This window comes from Acartia tonsa, chromosome 4 (genome assembly GCF_053477335.1).
Source record: "Acartia tonsa isolate MP-2025a chromosome 4, ASM5347733v1, whole genome shotgun sequence".
In the NCBI taxonomy this organism is placed as follows: Eukaryota; Metazoa; Arthropoda; class Copepoda; order Calanoida; family Acartiidae; genus Acartia; species Acartia tonsa.
In genome coordinates, this window is record NC_137263.1 from 13,327,896 (window position 1) to 13,343,681 (window position 15,786).

Sequence of the window (15,786 nt, forward strand, 5' to 3'; positions counted from 1 at the left end):
TTCCCCTGACATTTATTGGTCAGATCGGATATCCACTTTTAGGGGAGGGAATGTGGAAGATCGTTATTTTAGCACACTACAAGTTTAACTTTATTAGAGTACTTAGTAATCTGGTGTAAGATCCAAGTAATAATAAATCTATTTGACAGAAACCTGACAGAAAGAATGCACCAACTAACTCTTCACAACACTTTGTTTCAAAATTTTGGGGTCAAGAACTTTGAAAGCATATTTACCGGTGGATTCATCATGGATCCCCCTAAACAGGATATAAGAAAGAATTTGCTAAGGAGAATTCTTAAAAATGTTGTCAGGAGGGGGGGGGGGGGGTAAGGTGGGAGGGGTACGATGTCATTGTGATAGTTGATGCATTTCTGACAGTCTTGTTTTGAAAATTTTATTATGAGTTACTGCATAATATAACTGATGCTTAATTGTCCTCACAATATCAGGGATGTGCATTCTTCATTATAAGTCTTAATATTTTTTTCATTCTTCTAGCGCATTTTTTTATTAGATACTTTCTTCAAAGTGCATATAAAACCCTAACCCCCTCCTTACCCCTTATTTTTTAAACAAAAAGTTTTTTTTTCACATGCGGGGTTACCCATTACCCAATACAACCTAACCCGACCCGATCTAAAGAAATAAATCAACAAACAAAAACTGTTACACCGCTTTCATGAAATTTATAGAAGTATTTTCGAGATTTGTAACCCTTTTAAAACTAATATTCTTAGTCAAAAACTTCGTCTTAAATTAAAAAAAACTATATTTCCATATTACTGTTTCAGAGCTATTTTAAATGACATATAGAGGACACACAAGCTTAATTTCAACTTTAAACATATGTTCTGTAATTTAGTTTTTTTCTCTCGAAAAAAACAAACATTTTAAAGTCTGTTTATGTCTCAATAATTGCTAAGTAGGTACTTAAAATATATTTTTCCTTATTTATTAAAATTAAATGCACTTTCCCTCAATGTACCTTTCGAGCACTTAACCCTCTCCACCTTATTTTTAATAAAAATTCAACATACGGGGAGGGGGATGTATTTTCCCTTATACATAACCCCTGCCATGCAGGGAAACCCAACCCTGCTGGGCCAAGCAGTACCCAATATTACCTTACATAACCTAAAGAAATAAACAAACAAACGAAATCCTCCTTGCCTATTCATTTATGATTTGTTTTAATTATAAGGGGGGGGGGGGGTCTTCTTTGCATAACTGGTCATTATAAGGGGAAAAGCCAATTAAAAATTAACGAGAACAATTATTTCCACTGCACAGGTAAATAATCTGGGTTAAATAATATTAAACTTAATTAACGTTTATTAGCTGATATGATATTTAATCAGTGACTAACGGCTATGCAGGACAATTAGCCTCAATGGACACATTTTTGTGTCGTGCTACCGCTTATTAACATCGCAGTGACCTATCCTTGATCCCTAATACTTGGAGATGGCTGATGACAATTCTACAAAAAGATCCAGAGTGATTAGTTTTACAATATAAGATGAATATTCAAAAATATGATAAGGTTGTGCAAACTTAATTTCTACCCCTTAAACATATTTATAACTAGAGTATGCCCATACTTTCCTCAATCAAACCGCCTCAAGTTCTATAATTTAAAATGACTACAACGATATGATACTAAATTTTTAGTGACTGTTTTGGCTATTTTGATTTTTGATATGATTGTCCTAGTGAAAAATCTATAAAGTTGTAAGGCAAAAGTTTCATTTTTTAAAGCATTAAACTTTTAATTTGGCTAAAAAATTGTATTACATATCCTCCCTCCTTGGGGTGAGTGGGATGTTAGATGTTTGTTCCATGTTGCTTGATCAAAAATCAAATATTGAAAATCTCTCCAGTGCAGTGATTGCAGTTAAAACTTTTTTTTTTATAAATAATTCTAAATCATATATCGGGTAGCTAGTAATGTGCTGGTTGTAATTTAATAATTCTTATCAGTTTTTTGCTATTATCTAGATTGTCGTTTTGCCATTTTACAAACACTTTACTGTGAGGATGGTGGAAAGAAAGTGGGGAGGGGGAGAAACCCCCTCGGGGTGATCTTGTGATCTTTTCACATCAGCTCTTCACAGATCAGTCCATAAATTCAGATTGTGAAGCTGACTCTAGTGTTCGTATAAGTCAGCAGTATACTTTAAAAAATACACCTTCAAAATTGCTTACGATTTAATTAGTAATGTCCAATTTAAAATATCAAAAGAAAAATTCCGGAAACTTTGCTGTATAAACAACTAATAATTAATTTGTAGACATTTTTAGCGTTTTTGTCATGATATAACTGACGAAAATCAACTTTAAAAAAAATCTTCAATTGCACAAAAATATAAATTTTTGATAAAACAATAGATTTTTCAGCTAAAACTTAACTGAATCGTAGGACAACTTGTAGAACATTTAGCATTCAGAAAACGAAAAGCAATCAAGTATGTTAATATGCATAGAAGCGAGGCTCAAAACATAACGAAGAAAGGTATCCTAGGCTCATTTAACAATGTGCTTGTAATATTATAGAAATGTTACTCAATTAACAAATATTATTTTATTTTGCTTATATTTTTAAACCTTAACAATTTCTAAAATCTAAAGCAACTTATTTATAATGCATAAAAACAATTTTATTTTGCTAAAGCCTATTTGAAAGCTCAATTTTCTTTTCTTTGTTGCGAATTGAAAAAAAAAGGCATGATTGTTTGAAAAATGCAGGTAAGGGAGGAGGATAATGATGGCAAATTAATCTACAACCATTGCTTACCCTTAAAAGTTGAATGATACCCAGGGCATAATTTTCCAGATAAAAGTTTGGATAAGTTTTTTTTATCAGTTTCTCCTCCCTGAATCCCGTAAAAAATGGTATGGTTGTTGAAGTGCAACTAATATTGAAAATGGTCAATATGAAATCATCTTCTCTGTGGAGAACAATTCAGGGAAACGGGGATAGAGAAAAGGCAGAAAAACTAATACACTACAGTTTTAGCCTAAAATTTGACCTTTTTGACTAAAAAATTTATCTTTTGTTAAATGAACTTTTTCTGCTAGATTTTTTTCAGAGGAATAATAAATATTTTAAATGATTAAAAAGAAGGATGGCCTTTATATTATTTTTATTTAACTTTTAAAATCTAGTTTAAATGTTAAAATATCCAGGATAAGATACCAAAGAAAACATATGTACATGTTTAAATACATAAATATATGTACTCAAACTAAAAATTATATTTTATACATCTGCATGTACCTAAATTCCAGGTGGACAATGTCCATTTAGATGGGATGGTAGGGGCAGGACTGGGGCAGGGCTGATGGGCCTTACCAAACTCTCCAAAGCCAACAAAGAAAGCCGCTAAAGGTCAGTGCAATAATATTTAACATACCCACACACACATACACACACACACACACACAATCATGTACACCAACATCTAGGCATACAAAAAGTTTGAGGTGTAGAGAGCAAAGAAAACAAAAGGCCTATCTTCTCTCTGTATCTAAGCTGAAGATATGCTACAATAAATATAACAAATATAGAGAAGAAAAAAACCCTGTATAGAAGCATTTGGTTCCTAAAATTCATAAGTAAATCCCTAATTTGAATGGTTAAAAATTGACAGGTCATACCTGATCTAATATTAATATCCAATTTAAAAAGCTATTTTGTTATTTATCTATCTGACATTTTGACAAATAAACAAACATCCATTTTTATCTCTACTATTTACATTCAGACTATAATAAAAAGTGGTCAGGGTTGACCTTAAAAAAAAGATATTGCCTGATATTGTCTGTACAAAAGCAAAAGAAAAAACTACCCCTCTATCTAGGATTTCTGTATAGCTTGAATGGATCCACAACCGTTTCTTATTATAACCATGCTAAATTTTACAACATAGTTGTGTGGCCATAAAATTGATGTTTTCAAGTGTTTGGTCAGGTGCCATATCTTTCATTGTAAAATCTAGGGGGGGGGGAGGGGTAAAGCATGAGCATATAATTACTTTATATCACATGACTCCAAATCAGCCAAACTACAGGATAAGTTATTGTCCATCAAGTTCGAATACATAACTTAATAGGATAGAAACACCAATTAACATTTGAAACACTTTTTTATATGTATGGCTTGTAGTACATTTCAGTGAATAATGAATATAAATTAAAATTATTACTCAACTGCTCGTACAACTACTATAGGTTAACATAATTACTTTTCAAACTAACTAATGTTAAATACAACTTACTTTTAAAAGGTTAATAAAGTGCCTACACATATTATAGGATATCCAATGCTGATTTACAAACAGAAGTTTTGCAGTGCACGTAAATGCGCAAGAAAATATCAATTTTACGCAAGTGCTGTGTGCTTAAAATAATTTTTGAACGTCTAGCCGTTTGGCTGCAAACAGCCTCTAGGATTGACACAATAAAACCTTCCCTTGTATTTTCAACATAATCCCAAAACTGAGTAGGTTGGGACATTTAAATTTTACACAAGGTAAATGTTGGTAGAAAGCTAGAATTTGTCTTGATCCTTGACGAATCAATTTACACAAATTCGTATAAAATCTGGAATGCAATAGAAAAACAAGGACAAATTTGCCAGGAAGAAGCATAATAATCAGAGCGGAGCTACTAATAAGAATATTAATCTGTTATATTATATAATCTGTTATATTAATTGATTTTATAAACTGTAAGTTAGGTTTATTTTTAAAAAATGAAATAAATGTCGAAGTGGAGACTTTATCAGAACATACAACAACGTCGCAAAAAAGTAATCATTGATACTGAAAATAACAGATTAGAATTAAGAGCATCAAAGGAAGGTAATCAATGACTTGGGAATTTTCCTCGACCCGAAAATAAACCTAAAACAAACTTTAAAAATTACAAAAAGACTCTTCTTAAAGATTTGTTTCTATAAGTCAAACACATATTGCAGGCAGTCGAACAAAAAGTAAAAAACTTACCCCATCTAGCGCTTGAATTGTGAACAATCTTCTAGGATATGCCTTGACAATAAATATTTGAGTTCCAGGTGCGGTATCTTCCGTCACGCGCACCTGTTTGGCCCCGCCGAACTGTGCCTCATCGTGGAATTCACAACCTGAAAAAATAACCAAATATTAACAAATTTTACAAATAATAATAAACTTTTGTCACTTCTTTTGTGTGTCTGTTTTTTTAGTGTTTTTAGTTCCATTGGAATTGCATCCATATGGGATAACACCCAAGCCTCTAGCCCCTGCAGATGGACAGAACCTTAGGTAGTCTAATCCCTTACGAGGCTAACTTAATCTGGCTATAACAAACCCAAAATAATCTCACTTAACCTAACCTAATTTTTATAATATTTGTGAAAAGGGGCATAATCTCAGACAGTTAGTTTTTTTTGTGCTTTCTTTCCATTGCATTCTAATTTTTTAGAAGCAAAATTAATTTAAAGCTTACATTAAGTTTTATACTAAATCAATGTATCAAAAGATATTGAAAAAAAAATATAAAATTGAAATACTCTTTTTGCCGCAATTATGGTCTAAGAGCCTATAAACAACAAATTGGTAATAACATAGTAAAACGGTATTCCTTCAATTACGTGAAATATCCCACAAGCAAAATTCAACATATTCGCAAAAACATATTCCCATCGTGTAAATTAGTAAGGTTTTCTTGTGTTTGTCTGTAAGATCTTACTAATTACTGAACTAATTAAATTCTCCATTTTTAAAATTCCTTAGATGGTTTAAGTCTATTTTATTTATAATTATATTCTTTGGATGGTTTTAGACAATTTTCCTTTCCCCTCCCTGAAACTTCGAGGGACATGTTTATAACTGTTTTGCAATTCTGATAGATTTTTACAATTTAAATTCGCATTTATGTTTGCACACTAGTAAAACTACACGGCCCCTACTGTAAATGGTAAAAACCATTATCGAATGTTATCTAAAATCTAAATGTTTTTTTTTTTTTGGGGGGGGGGGGGGGGAGTGGCCAGTAAGATCACACACCTGCAAATTGTTGCATTTTTTTCAAGTAAATAACATGGTGTTTTATCAATTAAATATACCAAAATCAATAAAATTTTACATAACACATATTTACAAATTTATTATTTTTTGTACACCCTTTGGTTGTTTTATAAGATGATACATGGTTCCTATTATCCTAAATTGGAGTCGACAGTAAAAAGTGCAAGTTTTTATGATAGATAACCTTATCTTGGAGGAATGTTACCATCAATATCATGTTTATACATACCTTTTTATAATGATAAAATATGTTATTATGCTGACAATATGATATTATATCTGTGTAATGGTTTCTATAACATCTAGTGCAAGCAGATTCATGTGTTTCTGATTCAATTTTTGATTAATATGCAAAGGAGTGCAGGCTGTTAAATATCTGTAGAGTAAGGGATCCACAAATTTTGTTATATTGTTATAATTAAACCGTACCATATACGTTGAAATAAATATTCCTTCCCCTATTAAAAAATCATTTTTATTCCATACTCTCAAAGCACTTAAACTTCCTCAAAGTTACATTTTGTGGGCATGTTTCATACCCTAACATGCTAATTTCCATGGACCCTCAATGTATAGTTTGCAGTTCTCATATCTTAATGTCGGATCTATTCTATTATGTATTTTTACTAAATTCATAATCTTAATACAATATGAAATTACATAACTGCATTTTTAAATTACCAAACGAAAAAAAATTATAATAAGAGCGTCAGATATAATAAATACATGCTTTCCAAGTTAAAGTAAACTGCCAGAATTAGTTAAATATCGCATCGTATGATGTGATATTGATTTTTAAAATTAACAGGATGTCTATTTGTGTGTCTGTATGTAGCTTAAGATCTTGGCTATACCGATATGGTTCACCTATGCAGTGAAAATTCTCATAGATTCAGGGAAGCTCTATAATTACTCTAGGGGAGGGTATCACTAACCTCCCGAGATAAATCACCCTGGAAAAAATATCCCCCTCAAAAAAAAAAAAATTGTATAATGGAGGGTCGACATCCCTCCTCTTCCACCAATTGCATATAGAGGCCTCTGGAAATAAACAATTACAAATCCTAACTTACATTTAATATCCATTATTAAAATAATTATTTAGTTCATTTCAACCCATCAATCAAAGTTAATGATTAATGGCCAGTTTAGCTGAATGAGTTTGCCAAATAGTATCCTAATTTAAATTGCTCAAATAAACACTATCATTTGTTTGTGAATTTGAATTAAGGCCATTGCCCACAGGCTTTCATCGTCGGCTATGTATGAGAACAAGCCAGCAAATTTGCGAATTTATAGTTGGATTAGTTTCCTACCTCCTAATTTTGAAAAAAAACCACAACAGTATACTTGATAAGATGTTCTTAACATATGACCTGATCGTTTAGGAAGGTTATCGTTGGTTCAGGAAAGGCTTTAGGGTATTTGAAGAATTGGATGACACTTTTTCTAAAAGCCATTCAAAATCTCTTTCAACCAAATCACACAAAACCTTTAGGTGTTGACTTGGGACGAATCCTCTAGTAGATTAGAAAGGATAAGAAAGAGTCCAACTAAGATCTTAATCTAGTTATCTACTGGTTAAATAGTTGAAGAAGTGGATGACACATCTTGTTAGGAGCCATCAAAAATGTATTACAAAAGGGCCGACTCTACCCCACAACACCTTTTGATGCAAGACCCATAGAGACTAAGGGCGAATCCGTTCGTAGCTTAGAAAGGATCAAAAAGAGTCTAACTTAGATTTTAATGTAGTAATCTACTGGTTAAATAGTAATTTTGTAGCAAATCTGCATTTTTACAAAATTAGTTCAATATGATTTGGCTTTATGTAGGCCATACAACCAATATTAATGATGACATACAAAGTCAAAATGAAATGTATATAAAAATTTCTCCTTCTTACAGCCTAAAATTGTTTCTTCCAATCTGTTTCACTGCCTTTGCAAATGCTTTTGCCAGCTAATATTTACAATACATCCCATGATCCCTGCCTCAAAGAATCTGCACTCCATTACTGTGCAACCAGATTCAAACAAAAACTGAATTTGTTTGTTTTAATGAATTTAAACTCCATTTGTTCATGGGCCTAATTTGGGGTTGTAATTGTGTGCGTGTGTGTATTTATGTGTGTGTGTGTGTGTGTGTAGGTTTAAAAGAGGTGTAGATGAAAACTGTTAAGATTTTGCAGCCATTTTTTGTTGCAACAAATGATTGATAGCAATTAGTTTCAGAATAAAGGATAGATTTAATTTAATCGAGTTATGCTCATCATTAATTATATTTAATGATTTTTAAGTTTTTATGGGACAGCTGCCGCATAATTTTCATTACGACAAATAACAAGTGCTTCAGATGAAAATTCAATATTTATACAAGGTTTGCTCTAAATTTATTAATGAAAATTGCATTTATTTTTTTATAAAAATATGGTTTTCAATTCTGTGCAACCGCTTTCCTGTATAAAATTGTAAAAGAAAAGATTTGCCGGTGTTTACCCTTAAAATTTCTGTCGATCACTGACCCCCCCTTTTTTATTTTAAAAAAATAGAGGGGTGAAGTTTGTTTCAAATACTTAAACATTTGGGAGAGAAGATAATCTTGCAGGGCGCCTATGCCTGTGGTACACTAACTCTGCGGAGCTACTTATTACCCAATTCAACCTAACTAACCTTAAGTAAACATCAAAAACTATCACCCCCTTACTTTAAATTTTAAAAAATAAGGAGGTTTTGTGTTCAACAAGACACTTTGGGGGAAAATGCCGATTTGCCTGACTTTCAAGCCTCTATAAAACCTTTCCTTGCAGCAAAAATTTGAAGAAAATTATACAAATTATGCCTAGAAATGCATTTAGACAAAAAGGTATTGAAGAAGTAAATTGTGATTGCGAGAAATTTAACCTATTTTTTTCTTTCTTTCTTGAAAAAGCATTTACTAACAATTTCAGTTCTAAATTTTGATCTTGTTAAAAATGAAGCATCAAAAATAATGTTTAAAAAAGATGAATCCTTTTTTTGGTAAGCAAAGTAAAATTTGAGGCAAATAAAATTTCGAGATTTAAAAATGCATTTAGAATAGCATAATAGGCAGGTTTTAACAACCGCGTGTTTTGATTGTGACTGTTAGGACTCGAAATTCTTAAAATGAAGGATTACGCTGCTGTAAAATTTTTAAAAAATAAGCAGTTGTAGCTAAAAAAAACTACTAATGTAAAAGTATTTGATTTAAAATAAAACCTTTTCTTAACTTTAAAAGTGTTAAATGAGCACCTGTAACTTTTCGATTTCTCACAAAGACTGCGGCTGCCGAGCCACGATAATAGTAGAATAAACGGTAGAATCAATATTATAGAAAGAAAGAGAAGAGGTAAGAATAAGATAATCTAGGGATCTAAGGGATAAGGCAATTGCCGATAATTTAATTACACTCCCAAAATTATATTCTGCAAGTTAAAATTAGTGGTTTAAACGTTTGAACACTCAACTTCATGGTCCAACCAATCAAAATTCGCTACAGTCCCTAAAGTTGTTTAACCAACAAATAAGAAAACTTTATTATAAAACTTTGGGTACTAGTGTAATAAACAGCCCATTGTCTTCTTTCTCTCTGAAGATAATCTGTTATACTTCTAAAATATTATTGAAAATATTTCTCACACCTGGCTTATGTACGCAAATACGCAGGAATTCAAGGGTTTATTTGTAGTAAATTGATATTTTTATAAATCAAAATTTGCATTATTTTTATATTATGTATAATTCTGACGGGCAGATTTGTCTTTCATTGACTAAGGTCCTTTTAAAATTATGTATGAATGTTTTTACCCTTCAAACTATAATTTTGTTTAACTTATTGAAACTATTAAAGATATTTATCTTACATTGACTTATCCCAGTATCCTTGCTATAAGATGCTTACAAGCGAGAAAAGAATGAAGAAGAAGGGGTTGTTGGGTGTTGGGTAGTATAGTGCTGGTGGTGGTGGTAAGGTTTCATAATAATACGCTCTTTTGTCTTTTCTCCAACCACTTACATAACCTCCCTGCCCTCACACCCCTATGAAAGCTTAAAAACATGAACAAATGTATATATAAATTTATATTGGCTAATAGGACACTCATTTTCGATGTTAGAAGCAATTGTAAGTAATTTTTTGGGTAAGAATTTAAGAAAAAATATAATCAATTTTTAAATGTAAAATTTTTCACTAATTTAAACATATCACAAACCTTATACTGAAAATGGAAAAAGATCCTTCACTCCAAACCTTTAACTATAATGGTTAGAGGAAATGTTGGATCAGGACTGGCTGTTTCCAACATTTTTTTATATAATTTTTTTAGACAAAGGAGCAAGTGGGGGGGAGAGGGGGGAGGGACTGGGGAGTAATTCATTGCCTATTGTCATATCACTGCAACCTTGCACATTTACAAATGCAAAGAGGATTTTAAAAAAACTTATACAGTGATTTATCAACTATTCCATTCTCCATTATTTTTTGGCACAAATATAACAATAATCAAATGGATTCAAATTACTGGATTAAAACAACACCAATAGACTTTTTATATACAATATAAACTAAATATTGTCCCTTTACAAGTTAGCCCAAGACTCGACCCTATATCTTGCAAAAAAAAATATGAATATTTCATCCACAGAGAACAGGATTTTACTCTCAACTCTGTGTTCGTTTTTTTCTGTGTGATTCTGTGCGTTTTTCTGTGTAAATGAGTTTGTGTGTGTGTGAGCAAAATTTAGGATGGGTAAACGGTGTTTAATGCATTACAAGGTGCAATTCTGCTCTATGTATTCATGCAACTAACTTTTATTGCAGTAAACAGTAGCACAGAAAAAAATCACTCAAAATTTCAAAATTTTGCAAAAGCAACGTTTTCACTAAACTTAAGCTAAATGTGAAATAAAATTAAATTGGGTCAGATAATATGGCTTCTCTATAACTAGAGTCAGTCCGTATATATTCTTTATGTTCAAACATAAAAAGACTGTAACTTTAAAGTTTTAGATAAAAATAAAATGATGGAAATATTAGAAAACAAAATAAAACCTACTAAACATTGTACATTATTAGTTCAATTATCCAGATAATTTTTATGTGGGAAATTTTCAGTGTAATATCTAGTTCAACTTGAAATAAATAGAAATGTATAATAAGAAGACACAAAAAAGCTTTAAAAAGTCTTCAAAAAGTGTTAAGGCTGCTCTGTAAAAAGACGTAAAAAGGTTGTGGGTAATAAAGAAATAGCGGATCGAATCCAGCGTTAAATGAACACAAAATACTTGCCAAGAAAAACAGTCTTTTTATATAAGTTTGATGTCTTTATATTCATTTAGAAATTTTGTTTTGTTTAAAACAAGGACAATTAAACCCATGTTGCTCGAAAAAAAACTTATTTAAATAGAAAATTTATGTGTTTCTTGCGTCGAGTCAAGAAACCAAAAAAATACACAAAATTTACAGAATTGATTCTGTCAGACAGACAGACGAAGGACAATCGGAAAGACTTGAAATTTAGCTTCGCTGCTTTAAGCTTGCAATTAAAATAATTGAAAATTTAGATTACTTTTTCATTAAAAAATTAAAGAAGGTAAAACCTTGCTACTGTCAGAACATTGTCCTAGTTATATGTAAAAGTTATAATAAGAATCATGAAATAGATAGCATCTAAAAATACACTTTTTGACATGTTTTTTTTTATGTTTATACATTCAAGTATGGGACAAAGATTTAAAAAAAAAATTAATCATGCAATGTTTGATATAATTAAACGTGTACTGTATAATGGCTAATTTTCACAGTAAGGAAAGAACAAGGACAAATATATATGGAGTATGAAATTGCAAACATTACATAATTTGTGTGGAATATGTCTTAAAAATATGTCCCTCTCTCTGGTACAAACAAACATAGAACTATGATTGATAGTATTCTTCACTTCAACTGTGGCTGTGTGTGTGTGTATGTTTGTGTGTGAGTGTGAATTTGTGTATGTCATTTCTGAAAACCAAAGAATTTGTTTGCAACGTAGCTACTTTACAACGTATACCTTTAATCAAATCCCCTTCAATTTCTCCAAGTAAAGTTTTAAAAAAGGTTTTAACTACTATTTTTCTTATTTTCAATATAAAGGTTAACTAATCAGAATTAAGGAATAGGTCCATGAAAGATATTAGTCATTTTATGTTTATTAGTAGCTTGAAAATATTAGTTTAAAGACTGGTAGAATGATTTATTTATATTAAATTTATGAATACATGAACAATGAACATAATACTAATAAAAAATCTATGGTATATTTAAAACAGTGAATTGTAAGTTTCCTAGCTTTCCAAAACTCTATAAAAGAAAATTTTTTAAAAATTAATTCATGTAAAATGCTGATCTTGTTGTTGATGTAAAAGCCTGGTACAACTCGGGTCCAGAGGGCAAGGCAACACAAAAGAATTTTCAAAGAAAGGGTACCACACAGAGTAGGGGAAAATCAACACCTCAGTTTTTAAAAATATTTTCTTTAGGTTTTATTTGTTTATTCATTCATTTGATTCGCTTATTTATTTGATGATGCTGTGAGAATTGGTGCAAAAAATATGACGTAAAAAATAAAATTAGCCAATGGCGGCCACTACCATTGCCGCCATTGGTCAATAACGGCCTCTCATTGGCTAATTTTTTTGTTACGTCATATTTTTTGCACCAATTCTCACAGCATCTTATTTGATTCGCACTGTTCTTTTTTAATTAGTGTTATAATTTTTCTTTTTTATATGGCATATATCCCCACGAAAATGATGTTCTTTAGTTTAAAAGGGAAACAAATATTTTTAAAACTTTGCCAATCTAAACCAAATTTAACCAAATAAAAAATTGAATTATGAATTACCTCTTTGTTGTGAAGTGACTAATGTTGGTTTAATGGCTAGCATGACAAGGAGAGCCTGTGCAGACAGCCAGACCCACATCCTAGCACTACTGGGCACCTTAAGGCCCATTTTGCAAGGCTCTATACACAGGAAGGCCTACTTGAAGAGCAGTGCCTCTAGGCCTTACTAAACTAGTTGTTCTATGTTCCTGACAGCCACATCAAGTTGTTGTCACTCAATATCACTTTATTTCTATCACTGTAAGTTTTTTTCTCACTCAAATGTCCTGCTGTCCATCTTGAAAATGCGCATGGTGGCTAGTCAAAATCTGAAATAAAAATAAGAATATTAGTATAAGTATAATATATTTTTAGTACATGTTAAATATAAAAAGAAGACTGTCTATTTTGGCGAAACAAATATTTATAATATGAAATAAAATGATGTTTTCTGTTTATATGCCAATCCTTCGGAAGCTTAAAATCACGCAAACCGCTCATGAGATTAGGATTTTCTCTTTCTTGGTAATGTCTTGGTTTTAGGCTATTTCTTGCAAACTACTAGAAGATAATAAAGCTATCCTATCAAATAAAGTAAATATATCAGCACAACTTATTTATTTTACTATTATATTTATGTTTAAACAAATTTATAGATCATCAGTTCCAACTAAGATGTTAAAAATAAAAGTTAAAAAATTATGTCTTTTCATTATAAATCTTTTAAAGTAGTAAGTTTTTTGTCTAAAGGTTCAGATCGCAATAACTACTAAACGGATAGGTAAACCTTACATAGGTCCTGTAATGGTTTTGAGCTATTTTTCTAGCCTTGATCTACTTTTAACACAATGACCCTAGATGATAGGGGCATAGGTTCTAGTACATGTATAAAGAAATGTGTATGTATGTATCTTTATGTGTGTGTAATAGAGTTTTCAGGAAATTACCTACAATCACAATTCCTCCTAATTTCGTATAATTTCCATAATTTTTATGTTTTAAACACAAACACTCGCACACACAAACCACTCACATATACACTCATACACAGAAACCACACACACACAGGCACATGAACACAAAGTTAAACACAAAAAAGCAGCTAACTTAAAAATGTTTTAAAACAAAAATAATTTCACCAAATATGCAGACTTTAATTCAAACTAAAAAGGCATGGCGAATCTTGAACAAAAGACTAATTTAAATTTGAAATTAGTGTTTTAATAAGAAAATTCTAGACATATGTATGTAAAAATTTATGGGTGTGACTTGAAGGCAGCAATTTAGTTTTAGTTTTAGTATGTTTGGGATATTAATTCTTTATGAATCATTAAGAGTCTTTGTAACAAGCTTCTGGGAGAGTAGGGAAGGGGGGAGGGTCCCTAAAGGTAATTTTTTTCATTTGGAAGAAAATTTGTTTTTTGGAGGATAGAGGGGTTTGGAGGGTTGATTGATTTATATGGACCATATTACTAAAGGGCTGAATTAAATACTAAACTTATATGAAAATTATCTTATTTAAAAAATAGTATGGGTTCAATTAAAAATCCTATCTTTAAAACAAACTTTTTTTGATGGAAAATTATAAAAGTTAAAATGACTATTGCGAATGTGAAACCTCAGATTAAACCGTAAGATGTTATCAGCCACAGAAAAAAAGGTGAATAATCATATCATTATACTTTTGATTGACTGAGTAGGTAACTGTTAGTCCATGCTTGTCTTTAGTTAAAAATGCAGGGAGGGAGGGAACATTGGGCTGTTTATTACACTAGTCCACAAAGCCTAATAATAACGTTTTCTTATTCGTTGGATTAACGATCTTGGGGACTTTTTTGAATTTTTGATTTAGTTGATTGTCCAAACGTTTCAACCACTAATTGTAATCTACAGAAGGGGTAGTTTTGAGTATCATCATTGGAGATATACATCAATTCATCGTCAATTGTCTTATCCCTTTAGATCCCTGTAAAATGATGTGTGTGTGTGCTGTACTTAACAAAAAAGAAGACGAATGGTTGATGATGTTGTTTGCCAAAACAAACTCTAATTCTATTACACAAGGGAACATACAGATTTGGGACCTTTTTGGGGGGCTCATCTACGGATAAAGCTACAGGCATATCCACATAAAAAACGTAATAGTTATTATTCAAAAATTTCATAAAACCAACATTTTTACCATACTCAATCTAAACTCTTTAAACTTCCTATAATAATAAAAAAATTTATAGTTTAAAAAAAGAAATTTCTTAAACTTTCTTTGGTTGTTATTTGATAAAAAATCAAAATTTGAATTATTTTACTTTTAATTTACATGTTTCTTTAACCGTGTTTTTGACGACGAACACAATACATATGCACAGTTCATATCATGCACGTTTGATTTCCAATTTTCATTATTTACATTTAAGTTTAATTAATCATCATTCTATATTATCTATCTATAAAAAGTTTTAAAGATTCTTATTGTTTTCAAAAAATAAGAAAATAATTATCTCCCTAAATTTTGATCCATTTTTAAACCGAGGATCATAAAGATAAAAGACCATGGACAAACCCATCCCCCACCCTCCTCTTAAATGATTGGTTGAAAAGTTATAACAATTAGTTTAGATCATACCCATCCCCATTCAATAAAAGTACCCAAGTTTTTTTGATAAAATATATACAAGATAAATGTGAATATAAAAACTTTAGCACCAGTAAAATTCACAGTCCAATGTCCCCTTCCTCCCTGTATTTACCCATAGATAATTTCTGTGATAAGGTTAAAAATTAACATAACCCAAAATGAAATCTAACTGGCACACATGCATACACACACACACA

General features: G+C 31.0%; 1 protein-coding gene across 1 annotated transcript in view; it reads right to left on the minus strand.

Annotated features, from left to right (window-relative positions):
* Positions 1 to 15,786, minus strand: part of Cad89D (cadherin 89D) — a 153,213-nt gene that overhangs the window by 112,818 nt on the left and 24,609 nt on the right. Inside the window, exons 2-3 of the mRNA XM_080156463.1 lie at positions 12,976 to 13,283; positions 5,010 to 5,146 (exon numbers count right to left, since the gene is read on the minus strand). Of these exons, the coding sequence (XP_080012589.1) occupies positions 5,010 to 5,146; positions 12,976 to 13,084 (246 nt within the window). The 5' untranslated portion in view covers positions 13,085 to 13,283. The remainder of the gene's footprint in view (positions 1 to 5,009; positions 5,147 to 12,975; positions 13,284 to 15,786) is intronic.